Source organism: Rasamsonia emersonii (genome assembly GCF_000968595.1).
Source record: "Rasamsonia emersonii CBS 393.64 chromosome Unknown ctg1118621762384, whole genome shotgun sequence".
In the NCBI taxonomy this organism is placed as follows: Eukaryota; Fungi; Ascomycota; class Eurotiomycetes; order Eurotiales; family Trichocomaceae; genus Rasamsonia; species Rasamsonia emersonii.
Genome location: NW_013562564.1, coordinates 17732 through 31980, shown reverse-complemented (window position 1 = coordinate 31980; position 14249 = coordinate 17732). Strand labels below are relative to the sequence as shown.

At 50.6% G+C, this 14249-nt stretch overlaps 6 protein-coding genes across 6 annotated transcripts; 2 read left to right on the top strand and 4 right to left on the bottom strand.

Moving 5' to 3' along the window:
* Positions 1-201: 201 nt before the first annotated feature.
* T310_10110 (37S ribosomal protein S16) lies at positions 202-813 on the bottom strand (the record flags this gene model as incomplete). The annotated part of the gene is made up of 3 exons (XM_013467471.1): positions 202-234; positions 375-570; positions 737-813. 3 exons carry the CDS (start codon positions 811-813, stop codon positions 202-204), a joined length of 306 nt encoding a protein of 101 aa, XP_013322925.1.
* Positions 814-1358: 545 nt separating this feature from the next.
* T310_10109 (uncharacterized protein) lies at positions 1359-2370 on the top strand (the record flags this gene model as incomplete). Its single annotated transcript, XM_013467470.1, has 4 exons — positions 1359-1370; positions 1461-1569; positions 1733-1851; positions 1939-2370. The coding sequence occupies 4 exons, from the start codon at positions 1359-1361 to the stop codon at positions 2368-2370; spliced, it is 672 nt and encodes a 223-aa protein (XP_013322924.1).
* Positions 2371-2764: 394 nt separating this feature from the next.
* T310_10108 (Polyubiquitin binding protein (Doa1/Ufd3)) lies at positions 2765-5269 on the bottom strand (the record flags this gene model as incomplete). The annotated part of the gene is made up of 3 exons (XM_013467469.1): positions 2765-4632; positions 4693-5146; positions 5222-5269. The coding sequence occupies 3 exons, from the start codon at positions 5267-5269 to the stop codon at positions 2765-2767; spliced, it is 2370 nt and encodes a 789-aa protein (XP_013322923.1).
* Positions 5270-6634: 1365 nt separating this feature from the next.
* T310_10107 (uncharacterized protein) lies at positions 6635-8133 on the top strand (the record flags this gene model as incomplete). The annotated part of the gene is made up of 6 exons (XM_013467468.1): positions 6635-6644; positions 6693-6806; positions 6863-6902; positions 6961-7056; positions 7117-7739; positions 8042-8133. 6 exons carry the CDS (start codon positions 6635-6637, stop codon positions 8131-8133), a joined length of 975 nt encoding a protein of 324 aa, XP_013322922.1.
* A 359-nt stretch (positions 8134-8492) lies between these two features.
* Positions 8493-10031, bottom strand: T310_10106 (RNA binding protein; the record flags this gene model as incomplete). The annotated part of the gene is made up of 6 exons (XM_013467467.1): positions 8493-9140; positions 9200-9266; positions 9323-9386; positions 9455-9492; positions 9553-9581; positions 9993-10031. 6 exons carry the CDS (start codon positions 10029-10031, stop codon positions 8493-8495), a joined length of 885 nt encoding a protein of 294 aa, XP_013322921.1.
* A 667-nt stretch (positions 10032-10698) lies between these two features.
* On the bottom strand, positions 10699-12853 carry T310_10105 (Alpha-actinin, sarcomeric (F-actin cross linking protein); the record flags this gene model as incomplete). Its single annotated transcript, XM_013467466.1, has 4 exons — positions 10699-10929; positions 11004-12596; positions 12662-12728; positions 12798-12853. The coding sequence occupies 4 exons, from the start codon at positions 12851-12853 to the stop codon at positions 10699-10701; spliced, it is 1947 nt and encodes a 648-aa protein (XP_013322920.1).
* Between the last annotated feature and the right edge of the window lie 1396 nt (positions 12854-14249).

The window sequence follows — 14249 nt, the reverse complement described above, 5'->3', positions numbered from 1 at the left end:
TTCTTTTCTAAGACGAGACGCCGTATCTCAGACGTAGATATATGCTTGCTCGTAGAATGCGGAATGAGACGAGAAATCAGATCGAATCGAGGAGATCTCGCGCTGGAGTATTCAGAGATGCAATTTTGCCATCTGCATGTTCATCCTCATCTGCTTTTTTTTTTAAAAGACCAGGCGCCAGGGGATCAAAGAGGTCGTCGTCTAGTTCTTCCGCTTGGGCTCAACGAGGCCAACCTGTCATGTCACAAGACACGCCAATTAGCATACACATCCGGTTTAACTACCCATCATGATTCTCGAATTTGTATCACAAGCTCCGGGAAAAAAAAGAACAGAATAGAATCACGACTGCAATAGTAAAGCGACCGCCGTACCATGCTCAGTAACCGCCACACTGTGTCACTGGGCTGCGCGCCCACACCAAGCCAGTACTTGGCGCGCGACCGGTCGAGCGTAATCTCCTTGTACGGCTTCGCGGTTTGCGCTTCTTCATCGGTCAGGTTCGTCGGTTTCTGGGGGATGGGGTTGTAGGTGCCGATGACTTCGAGGGGTTTGGAGTCGCGGGCTGATCTGTAGATGAAAAAAAAAATCGAGTTAGCAAGTACGATAACACGAAATCATCGGAGGAGATATCTTCTATTATCTTAGGACTGCAGGAGTAGCACAGGCAGCAAGAATTGCCGTAGAACTTGACTTTTTTTGGGCCTGCCGGAATTGAAAGCAATTTCTCACGTACCGTGCCTGGGCGACGACAATGTTGTAAAACGGCTGATGCCGTCTTCCGAACCGCGAGAGACGAATCCTGACCACCATATTGACTGACAGATACAATCCCCAATTCTCGCGTGGACAGGTCCCTGACGGTTTTTCTCCAGTTATCGGTTTCTATTATTCTGGAGCAATTCCGCTCGGGAGAGGCCCGGCGATTCGGACAAGAGTTGATCCGGACGGGGTGTCGAATCGCTGGTTGTCGGAGATGAAGGCGGGCAATAGCCTTAACTATGATGCAATGATAATCAACAACCACTTTGTCCACCGATATTTCTTTCTCAGCGAAAGAAGGAGAGAACACGTTTGTAGCAACGTAACTAATTCATGATTGATGAGATAAAGCTACCTTGTAATATACCTGTTCTTTGACGGAATCAGTCAACTATCAACTCGCATCTAACTGCCTTCCAATTGACTTCCGAACCCCTCCAAACAGATAAATCGGACCCAATTTGGGGGAACGTTTCCCACTGATACTGTGAACAGCGCCGCGCTGTGTAAGGCGCTGTATGTTTCGCTCGACGCTGTTCAAGAAATACAACAGTTCTATACTCGCTGGGTACCGGCGCTACAGCACGGTTGCAAAGATGTCTCTCAAGGTATGGATGGATTTGGTCATCAATTCACTCTACGCTTTTCTTCTTTTTATTTGTAGCCCACCAACTGACTCCCGATTATTGAATAAATAGGCAATTTCCCCCAAAGATGCTGCGGCTCTCGACAAGGACCTCATGGAAGTGGGTGGTTTTTCACTCGATCAGTTGATGGAGCTGGCGGGTCTTTCTGTTTCACAAGCAGGTATGCGCAAGACCACATTATTTGTCTACGCATTGAAAAGCAAGAAACTGATATGACCAATTCATGGAACAGTGTACCGTTTCCACCCTCTCAGCAAGGGGAAAAATGTCCTTGTCGTGTGCGGCCCAGGAAATAATGGTATGAACATGAGCCTGGTAAAAAGACTCCTCCATACAGAGTGAGGCTGATAGTTCGTACGCCTATCAGGAGGAGATGGCCTGGTCGCAGCTCGTCATCTCGCCCATTACGGGTACAACCCTTCGGTTTACTACCCCAAGCAGGGTAAGAATGAATTATACGAGGTGAGTGATCTATATATGCCTTACGAAGCCTCCATATTTATGTTTAGATGTCTGACCCGCTTGACAGCGCCTCAAAATCCAGCTGAAGAACCTAAACGTACCCTTCGTCCCCGACTTCACCGAGGCCCTGAAATCCGCCGACCTCGTCATCGACGCCATCTTCGGCTTCTCCTTCGGGGGTCCCCTGCGCGAGCCCTTCCCATCCATCATCTACCAGATGGAGGAGACCAAGGTGCCCGTGCTGAGCATCGACGCCCCCAGCTCGTGGGACATCACCACCGGCCCGCCCAAGGAAGGCCCCGGGTCCAAGTTTATGCCCGGCGCGCTCGTCAGCCTGACGGCCCCCAAGCCGTGCGTGAAATGGTACCGTGGCAGACACTTTGTCGGCGGCCGGTTCCTGACCAAGGACATCGCTGAGAAATACGATCTCGATTTGCCAGAGTACCCTGGAATCGATCAGATTGTCGAGGTTGGTGTGGATGCCGATGAGAAGCTTTAAAAGGATATATATGTCTTTTTTTGGTTTTGTTGGCGACATGAGGATGCATCCATGAACTAGCCCTTGAAAGAAACCTACTATCCATGGGCAGCGACCAGTATATGAGTATTACCACGAATTCATTATACGCGACGCTTTACGAATCAAATCTACCAGGGAGACATGTTAAATACCTCTGGCAAAAACACTTTCGCCAATATCTGCTAACATGTGATTGTGGAATGCAAGACAGAAAAGTTCATATGGTCTAGAATGCATCTAATTGCTATGCGCTATTGTAAATAAGTCGAGCAGTTCTAACCTCGTCCTTTTTCATGCATTGATGCAATGCTGGGGAACCAGCTTCCGAGACACTCGGTGTGACGTTCAATCATCATATCTATCAAATCTCCAATCATAACAAGCCTCTGATCTCCCCGACGACGCCTTTGATTCTGGGCTCCCTTTCAAGACCGGCGTCCAACAGTTTGCTTAGCACATTGTTAAAGTCGTAAACGTCTTTGGCGGCACTCTTGACTTCGTCGCCAAGCTCCTTGACGAGCGTGCCCAAGGCCACAAGACCGCGGTAGACGGCCTCGGAATCTTTCTCCTTCGAGAGAATCTTGGCTAGTTCGTCAAGCAGGCTAAGTCCACGTTCCGACGACTCGGGAGCCTTGGCTCGCCCCTCTGACGTGAAATACACCGCATAATTGATGTACAGGGTGGTCACGGCAATGGTGAGGTTACGATTCGGCGCACTTTCCTCATACGTGGTGACCGACTTGACCATATCCAGGATCTGGTCGAATTTGCTGACTGCGAGCTCACGACCGGCAGGGGTTTCAAAGAGATTGGCAAACATCCTGGTTGTAAGCATCGCATAATTGACATTCACAGGACTGTTGAACACCCCGCTCTGCTGGATCGCGGAGATCAAGTCTTGATCATCATATTTCGTCTGGGCAGTTAATGGAGTCGCCGCTGCTAGTAGCCGAAGAAGATCGAGACCAGGTAGTCGATTGGCAGTTGGCCATTTAGCCGCTATCTTGAACACTAGTAGTATTCCAGTCTCAAGAATCGCGTTGTCCTTAGGGAGGGATTCATTGGACTCTAGTAGGCGACAGAGGGCCATGACAGTCTCCAATTCTGGCGGGTTCAGGGAAACGTCCTTGGCACCTGAGCTCACGATTTGTTGGTTCAGCTCCTCCACCTTCTTGGCAATGACTTTGATATTGGCAGATCTAATAGAGAGATAGGATCGTTGCGGAAGCACATCTTGACGCCATGGAGCCGCCGATGGAGGCTGAGGGGCCGTCGTGACCTCTCCTGGGCGATATCGTCGTTCCTGACCCCATGGATCTGCAGCACCCGCAGGCTGCTGTGACTCGCTTGATTGGCCGATAGTTGCACCTTGCGTGTTCTGAATGATGAACTTCGCAACTTGGTCGAGATACCCCATAGGAAGCTCATTGTCTTGAAGGAATTTCGTGGCGGCTTCGTAGGGATTCTGATTTAGGTTGTAAGGGAGTTTCAAGGGAGGTTTCCCGTCTTCAATATCCACATCGAAAACGTAGTCGTAATCCTGACCCAGATACTCCGTCTTCCTGCCGGAGCTCCCAGCAGAGTCGACAACGGTGCCCACGGCTACCCACTGTCGTGCTGCTGTTGACCAGGTGTGGGCGGTGATACTGCCATCTGCCTCACGTATCATTTGGACCTGACCTTCCTTGGTCCCAGCCTTCTGCTTGAGGAATTCGGGACCGGGGAGCTTCTCCTTGTTGATATTTCCGACCTGCTGCTGTGGTATTGCCGATTCCCTCACGGCAGTTTCGAACCGCTGAATCACAGCGGGCTCTGCCTGGCGGTTCTTATCTCGGCTGAAGACCCTCGCGATACGGTCGCTTGCACCGGTGACAATGTCTCCCGTCTCATTGCACACTGCCACGCACCATATAGATATCGCTGGATGGGTAATGGTCTGGATACATTCGGTGCCTTTCCATATTCTCACAGTTCGATCCTCTCCGGAGCTGACAATCTCGCCCGACGGAAGGGCAGCCAGGGAGTAGATGAAGCTCTCATGTCCATGAAGTTCTGCAACAAGGTCACCATTCAATGTAAATAGTCTGATGACGCCGTCGTTACTTGCTGAGGCGAATTGAGCTCCGGAGGGGTGGTTATCAGGCAGCTTGCACAACGCTCTGACGACGTCACGGGAGTCCTTGATGGTTCGCAGCAGTCTTCCAGACGTGTTGAAGACACGAATGATACGGTCCGCACAGCCTGCAATATGAATTAGCCCTGCGGTTACAGCACAAGCTCGGAGGAAAACACGTCACCTACCCGTAATGACTGTTTCCTTGTTGTAGGCCAATACAGCCCAAACGCTACCTTGGTGACCATCGAACACAACATCTGTCTCCCATTTCCCCAATCGCCATAGTCTTGCTGAACCATCCCAGCTTCCACTTACGACCCACCCGCCTTCGGGAGAGACATCGAGCGAGCAGACATTGTGGCCATGGCCGAGGAGCATAGCATCTGCATTCTCCCCCGCGGCTTTCCCCGGCTGTCTGGCTTCGATTATGGTATCTTGCCCTCCCGAAAATATCAGACCCTCAGGGAACTGCGGAATGGGCGGATAGTAGGCTAAGGAGTTGACGAACGCGGAGCCGTGTGAAGAGATGGTGTAGTCGTAGGCGGGCGGCTGCGAAGACACTCGCCTCCAAATGCGAACTGTGGCATCGCGCGAGGCTGTGAGCACTGTCTCTGAATTTGGGAAGGCCACGACGCGTACCTAGTGCTTCGATTTAGCATGCACAACAGCCAAATGTTTATGGCAATAGGAATGAGAAGAGTGTCGACCACTTACATCATCGCCGTGGCCCTCCAATGACGCGGAGAGCTTGTATTCAGACATGCATAAAGTTTATGTGCTGGCCAGCGACTGTCAAGGCAACGCAGATTACAAGCGACCGAAACCAAAGCTGTCTCAGCAAGACATTCGGTCAAGTGTAGGAGACACAAGCAGCTGCCAAGAGAGAAGACTGCATCTGTTGACAGTCGGGAATCACCGCCCGCCATTGTGCCGTCATGTGCCGTCATCTGCGGGGTGGCTTAATCGCATCACGTGGGCGGTGAGGAACAGATTCCAGCCAGTAGATTCAGCCATGCGCATTGTTACTGTAGCATTATTCTAGATATCCAGCGCATGTAGTATGAAAGAGTATGTTGTATATTAGACGTCTCAGAAGCATGAGAATACACTGATGGATGTGCTATGGCCTGTACAGGCATGCTCTGATTCCCACTGACTATGCGCAGTGGGGCTTTGCATCTGGACTGAGTGGACTATGAGGTAGATTATGTATGCCTTTGATAGTTCTTGGAAATCATCTCCACATGTAGCAGCGTCGAGAGCAGCAAAATCAACAAGATGGAAAGCCTGCAAAGAGCGGTGAGAGTGCTGAATCGATTCCTGCAGTAGAATCATCGTTGTCGAGTGTTTCCAGGCCAATCGACACACCTCACCCCTCGAGACGAGATGCGCATACAAAACGGCATGTTGATTCATACATAGACGCCGCAACCGGCGAGGAATTATCAAACCTGCTGCGCTGTTTCCTGCTGGCGGTTGACAAGTCGCCGTGAACCCCTCACGTGGTTGTCGACTGCGCTATTCCCTACTGGGGCTTTGCAAGGGCTAAGGGTTAGTTGCTCCGGAGGCGCGCTTCATATCGGACATTTTCTCCATCTCAATCTGGCACTAATTAACTACGGTCGAATACCCGCCTGCCCTCTCGACTGCCGGGGTCCAGAGAGAGACCACAACCTTCGCGCAAACAACGCTGGATTCTCTGAGCGTGCGCAGAGTGTCTAAGCCAGTGATAAAGACTTGTACTGTACCTAGGACACTGGCGTTGGTTGCTTCTTTTTTCCTTTTTTGCCTTCTACCTCAATCCTTCCGTCCGTCCCTGGCTGTCCCTCGCCAGCGAACCAATCGTGTCTTTCGATTTTCTTGGCTGTTACGACTTGACGAATATGATGCCTTACTTGGTGCTTTTTTCATGATTCAGGGCTTTGAATTATTATTGCATTGCTGTTGTCATCAGAATCTCAGATCCGTCGTCTCCATTTGATTTTTCTTTGAGGAGATTTCCGCGTGATTTTTCCATGCCAGGTGCTTGACATATCATATTTCATCACTCTGGGAATCAGTGTCTAAAGCAATTTTTGGTATTCATCTGTTGGGTGGGTTGGCGATCGTGTCTTTCTGGGAGCCCAAATGGCTTCGGGTGAGTGTGCTGTCGATATCAAAGGGAATTATCGCTGACAGTTGACAGACATCCCCAAAGTCGTTCCTTTGACCTGTCATGGACATTCGCGCCCTGTTCCCCATATCAGCTTTTCTTCCATAGTGGAAGATGATCAGTATTACTTGATCTCGGCATGCAAAGGTATCATCACCCATCTTTCTCGAAATTGCTCCAGCAAAACCTGACCAATGCTGCAGATAACAATCCTATGCTCCGTGATGGTATTACCGGCGACTGGTTCGTTCCAGCTTCACTCACAAAAACTGGTTTGCAAGCGAGCTAACCTGCTGTCCAGGATTGGAACGTTTATGGGACACAAAGGCGCAGTATGGCAGGCTCGTCTATCGGCAGATGCAAACATAGCAGCTACCGCCGCTGCCGATTTTTCCGCGTACGTCCAGGACCAACATGATCTATGAGACAGCGTTCATCCTGCTAACTACTCTGGCAGTAAGGTCTGGGACACGCACACAGGCGAGTGCCTTCACACGCTGCAGCACTCGCACATTGTCCGGGCGGTCGCATTTCCTATCCAACTGAACCCTCAGGTTCTTGCCACCGGAGGCGTCGAAAAGAAGCTCCGCATCTTTGACCTCACCCGGAGCGACTCCAACGGGTCATCCTCGGGCTCGACGAACGGACCTAGTTCGGGATCCGAGTCCACGACGAGCTACGAAATCGGGCCCGGCGTCCACGGGGGAACGATCAAGTCCATTGTCTGGAACCAAGACTACAACATCCTCACCACGGCAGCAGAGGACCGAAAGATTCGATGGTGGGACCTGCGGTCACGACATCCGGTTGTCGAGTACTCGGTCGAGGGCACCATTGGCAGCTGCGAACTCAACAGCCTGGCCACCATGCCGAACGACCCGGGCATCCTGAGCGTCGCCGCCGGGAAGAGTGTGTATCTGTTCGATGGCGCAACGCCGGGCCGATTGCTCAAGAAGGTCGACTTCAAGTACGAGGTCGCCAGTGTGGCCGTGAACAACGAGACTGGTCGTTTCGTCACCGGTGGTGCGGGAGAGGACACCTGGGCTCGAGTCTACGATTTGCACACCGATGAGGAACTTGGTATGTCTTCCCTCCTCCCCCATCTCTCTCGCTCTCTCTCCTAAAAAAAAAGGCATAGAAGCACAACGCTAACACAATTACTTCCTTTCTTTTTCCTTCCTACAGAAGTCCAAAAAGGTCACCACGGCCCGATCTGGTCCGTCAGCTTCTCACCAGACGGCAAGCTGTACGGCACCGGAAGCGAAGACGGAACCATCAAGCTGTGGAAAGCCTGTCGGGAGCCATACGGACTCTGGCGGTAGACAAGACGGGACAGAACAGAACAGATAGGTATAGATTTTTATTATAGGCTACCTACCTAGATGACAATGATGACGACGACGATGATGAATCGTTCATTCATCAAATCAATCGATTAAAACTTGTTTCACAAACAAACGTATATCAACAATAGAATTTCCATCGATCTCAATTTAAATCAATTTATGATTTATTGATCGTAAGTACGGTAGCTTACTCACTATGACCGGTTTAGGGCCCTACTACAATACTACAGACAGACCGGACAAAGAAAAACGTAGAGAGAAGGAGAAAAAAAAATCAAATTGGTATTCTTCTTGCTGGACTATCTGACCGAAGCCGAACCGAAGGAGACATTCAGTTGAACGCTAATACTAATAATGCATTGGTTCTGAAAAAACACAAAATATCAACCATAACCCGATACCAGCGCAACTTTTGTTTTTGTAGAGGGGAACGAAGAACAAATAAAAAAGGATTCAAGAGCGACTGTATCCCAGGACACCTGTCGGTTTACTCGACCATGTCGATATCGACATCGCCAGCTGCAGCGTTCGATGGAGGTGCCGCCTCTTGAGTCTGCTCTGGGGCAGCGGCTTCCTTTTCAGTGTTATTGCTCGCTCCGACGTTGGCATTTTCCCAGTAGTCATCCATCTCTTGGTCAAGTTCTTCCTGAGTCTTTCTCGGCCGACCGTTGACCAGCGGGCGACCCTTGCTGTCCGTTCTTCTCTTCGCTTCACGTCGTTCACCGCGTCGTCCGCGGCGGACAGGAGAGCGCTGTCCCGGCACATAGCGATCAATGTGGTCGGGAGGGGGCTTGGAGACATCACTACGGCGAGGACCGTATTTTCCACGCCGACGTCCACGATCACTATCGCTTTCCGGACTGAGGCTGCGTCTATCGCGTGGGCGTTCGATGCGATCAAACAGACTTCCCTTCGGCTTCTCGATATTGTCAAACGGATTCCGGCCACCGCGTCCGGAAGAAACGAGAGTAATGCGGATCGGTTGGCCTTTTGCGTTGGCACCGTCGAATTCACGAATAGCCGTTCTCGCATCCTCAATGTACTTGTATGTAACGTACGCGATACCTTCGGAGCGTCCGGCGCGATCATATACGATAGACACGCGAGTAACCGGTCCAATTCGGGTGAATAGATCCTGTTCCAATAAAAAGCCTCGTCAGCGGCTGCTCTATGATAAGAATGTGTTTGACATACCTCCAGATCGTCTTCTGTCAGGTCGTAGTGAAGATTTTCAATACGGAGCCTAGCCCCTGTAGGGCCGCTACATTACTCACATTAGCAACTTGTACATAACGATCGACATGTGGAAAAACATACCGCTCGCGCTCGGGAGAGTAGCGATCACCACGTCGAGGGCGGGACTCGCGACGATATGTAGGCGCTGAAAAGAGAACAAAAGAGGTAAGCCAGAGAACAAGACATTGCTCGAGTTCTGAGGCTAGAACGTACTGTCTGAGTCGTCTTCGAACTTGTCATGAACCCAATCACTGTCAAAAACCCAGTTAGCAACCCTTCCCAAACCTCCGAAACAAAGAGCAAACTCTTACCGATCTAGATCAACACGTTCTCGGTATGACTGTTACATTTGAAGAAAAAGAGGACAAGGTCAGCTGGAGTCATTCTATGTTATTGTGATAACGATCCATCTTTCTGCGCGCATTGTGGCCGCGGTTTAGGCCCGAGGGCCATGAAACCCGACCATCGGATGCTTTTCACGGAGCGACAGGACGCGATAGGAGGAGGAGGAAGGAGACCTAGCAACGGGGAACCAAGTCAGATAATCGGGTCGATCAGGCAGGACGTGGCAGGACGAAGGGGCCAAACTGCACCTTTTTGACGCCGTCGCGGGGGGCATTACTACGATTTCCACGTCCACGGCGGTTCTGCTTCTATATGTGAACGCTCATGTCAGTCTCTAGCATGTGACGTAGTCGATCACGTTCTGCAGCAGCAAGCAGCAAGCAGCAGAACAGCTCGGAGAACTTACGGGACGTTCAGCGATGATCTCATCCAGGCTGCGATCCATTTCTGCAACAATTGCTCTATCAATGGGTATACTGGTCAGTCGAAAAAAAGAAAATGGGCAAATAGAACAGAAGAAAGGTGGAAGAAAAGTGAGAGTTCCGAGCTCCTGTGAGAACAGTTTGGATGACACTGGGGCGTCGATCATTTACAGGTGGCTGAGAAGCTATGTCACGTGATGCGATGATCTACTCCGTATGGGGAGTCCCAAGCTATGCGTACTCCGTATGTACGGAATACATCCATACAATTCGAAGCTTAGAGTGGGGACGCAATGATTGTCAAATGTGAATTGAAGAAATAATATATTGATGCAAGCCGATATTTTTGTCCAGTCTTATGCAACTAAGCTACGTGGTAAGCATACAGATACCAGTTCTCGGTTTTACTGTCCTCTGAAAGATAAAAGAGTTCGAAGTATTAACGTATGCAACAATAGTAAAGTCAATTTGAGAGGATGATGAGTGACGTACCTGGCATCACCAAACGAGAGGCTATGGGCTGTATCCAGAAAGCGCACCGAAGAAAGAAAAGGACTGTCCTGTACGCAAGATTAAGAATTTATGGGAAAAGACAAATAACAGACCGCCGCTAGGTCCCCAAAACACCGGCCCACCGAAGGAAAGAAGAACACCCCGCAAACGACCGTAAATGCTAAAATCGGATATCCTTTAATGGCCTCCGTTGATCGAGGGTTGCTTCTGGTGGCCACTGGACTGGTCCTGCCCATTGTTGTTGCCAGTATCCATCATCCGCTCCATGAAGGTGATGTAATCATATTTGGGAACGTCCCTATCCTCCAGGAGATCTGGGCCCTCATGTCTAGGCATCGTCTGAATGAGATTTTCGATAAGGTCGTCAGGAATGAGGGAATGCCTGAGATCCAGTTCCGTAACATAGGGCTATGAAATGAAAGCGTTAGTATGCGTATGGAATCTGCAGTCGAGAACTCAAAAACAAATGATCTGGCACACACCTTTCCGTCGGCAACCTCACGGAAGCTTTGAAACACTTGCTCCGCCGTGTTTTGGTCTTCTGTTACGCTGACCATAAATCGGATGAACTGCTCAAACGTGACGCTTGACTTTCCGCCAGACGTCTGCAGGAAGACTTCGTGCATCTCGTCCTCATCGTAGACGAGTCCCAAGCTCGCAAGAGCTGCGGAGAATTCAATCTCATGAAGAGTGTTTGAGCCGTCGCGGTCAAAGTGCCGGAACACCGACTCAAACTCCTCCAATTGGATAGGTGTCAGGTTTGTCATGTTCCGTGCGACCATTTGGTTTTCGAGGAATGCCAGCTTCTTGGCCACACTCGCTTTTACCAGCCCAAGCTCATATGATAGGTCATCCAAGGTGTACGTTGTATAGTCATTCTCTTCGATATTCGCTTCGGCACACTGTTTGTCCAGCTCGGCGATTGTTTCCAAGAAAGCATCAAGAGGGGGTAGATTGTCGTTCAGGCGTTGAACGTGAGCGAGTTGATCCTCCACGTCGCCTTCCAGCCCGGAAATGGCCATAGACAGTGTCTTCAGCGTGAGCGCGAAATCGTTGGCTTTGTCTGCAAATGAGCGACGGAGGGCATTCTTGATATCTCGAATAGTCTCGTTGATAAGCTGACTGCGTTCCTGCTCGTCTTTGGTAAGGCCTTCCCATTCGCGATCAAGGACCTCGGGCCGCAGCTCTGGAGGAGGCTCGTACGCGCGAAGGCGGTAGGTGCTGAGCTTGGTCTTGATGTTTCCTAGCAGAGCGGCGAGATCGGACTTCTCCGCCACCCATTTCCGCTTCTTATCTCTCTTGTATTGCGAGAGCTGGTTGAGCTGTTCTTTCGCGTCCGCGTAGGTTCCTTCGAAGGATGACTCACGCCATTGAGCCCTCTGTTCGGCGATCTGGCGGAGCAGCTCCCTCATTCTCCGCTCGTAGGAACTCTGCATCTCCCAGGCGCCTTGCATATTGGTGATGAATTTCTCTACCCGTCTACCGGCATTTTCGACCTTCTCGAGCTGCGAGAAGGCATGGAACCAGTAAGCGATGTAGGTCATGAGCGATCGCTCGTCTGGCTTGGCCACATCACAGACGTCCTCGACGTCGAGCAGGTCCGGGATGCCAATCTCATTCGTAGCAATATCAAACGCCAACTTCATGTTCCCACGGTGATCGTTCTTGTCCAGGGAGTCAAAATCGATCAGGTCCGGTCGATGAATGTCGAGAAGGGCGCAGAAGGCCAGTCCGTCGTTCCAGCTAGTGGAGAAATCTTTGATCTCGACTTCGGGATAGCAGGCAGTCTTCCGCTGGCACCATAGCAGTAAGCCCTCCTTTGCCGAGAGACCCTCTTGGTTGATGTCGCTGATGGTAAATCTTAAGATAAGGGTCCAGATCAACCCCAGGATGATCTTTCTGTTACCGTCAACAACGTCTTCCGCCCCGATGTTGGTCATTTGTATCCCCCGCCCCTTGATGAAATCAAGACTTTTGTTGACATTCTCGAATTTCTGCACACGTAGCTTCGGCTTGGAGGCATATCGACCGAGAGACTCGCCGCCCAGGATCTCAAGCAGGTGAATGAGGATGACCTTAATGGAGGTCAGAGGGATGCTGTTGACAGAGAAGGCGTACGGGCAGAGGAGATGTGACTCACGCCATCCGAAAGATCGTGCACCAGGTCTTCGACGGTTATGTTTCGGACCTTAAGTTTGTTGTTGATCCTGTTGTCAAGATTCGTTGAGCTCCGAGGTCACCACAGCCAGACGAGGTTCAATCCTGAGACGACTAACCATTTTGTGAAGGTCTTTTGCTGTACATTAATCCACTGCTTCTCGACCGGCAACATGATGGTGGCGGACACTCATCAAGGGCTTTCCAGAGATACAAAAAAGGGGTGGGTGTGCCGGATGGTAAATCAACAATTGGAGGACGATATGGGGTAAAGGAAGGTGAGATTTAGAGAGGGGTCGCACGCAGCACTGATCGATGCTGCAGTTCGGCACAGCGGACTAAGCTCGACTGCAGATCGGCCGAGGATTGTTATTTATTTAGAAGCCAGGTTCGAGTTACAATATTAATGCTGGAAAAAAGCTTGTCTCTCTGCTGGTTAGAGGCTCAGGATACTGCGGGACCCCATGAGGGCCTCCTTTCCCGGCGTGGCTTAGGGAGCTGGCTCGGATCAACTACCTAGAAGTTGTCAACAATAGCAGCCTCCACAGCAACCGAACCAGGGACCGAGAGTCGCTCAACCACAAACTTTCTTTGCTGTTCCAAACAGTCGCCCTATCATTTTCAAGCATGGCGTCGTGGTCTAGATTTTTGTCCTCTATCCCCATTGACTCTATCAAGTATCAACTGCCCAGGCGGTGTGTTTTGCTGAATGAAATATTGTCCCCTTAGACCTGCATGGCAGAGGATATGTCCTTCAACAGTCTTCCACACCACGTTGCAATGCTACTAAACATTGATCAGCGGAGCCAGCCACCTTGCCTTGGACCAACCACGCACGATCAATCCTCCACGAATTGATTACTACGGAGTACTCCTATCAATCCTACCTAATTCATTGGTCTTCACCTGGACGCCAGTACAGAGACAGTTTGCAAGGCTATCCATCCCAAGCTACAAGGCCACATTGAGCGGAAAATTTGTGCCGAGCTAATTCCGCGAGGTCTCTGCAGATACACCTTGCATAACCACATGTATGACAGTGATGTTCTCCGCAGTCTGTTCCCCTGGGGGCACGTCAGTACGGAGAAAGCGTGGTCGGGGATTTTTAGCGATCGAAACGAACAAGTGGAGGGTTGATCTTCGCCGGATTGGGAAAGAGGCTCTGGATCGGGTTCTCCAGGACACAGTCCGACAATGAAGACAGCCAATCTGTTTGGTAGGCAGTCACCCAGAGTTGCAGGTTGGCTCGTGAACCTTTATTTGATGTAGCGTAGGACATTAGACGCTGTTCCCTCCGGCCACAAAGACGGCTGTCAAACAGGTAGGAACAATGGTTCCTGCCAGCAATCTTGTCATGGACGAGAAATTCGATAGGCAATAATATCACGGATTACTCAGGACAAGCTTGAAGGATACAGTTCATTGGTGGGAATGACCAAGATGCTGGAATGGCCGCGAGTTGAATCTTGTCAGCAAGCCGGAGTTCACGTGATACCTTCAAGGCTTGCAGGGCTGTTGCGATGAACGCTTCCCAGTATCTGCTGTGACTTCCAAGTCAAAGTCTGATTGAG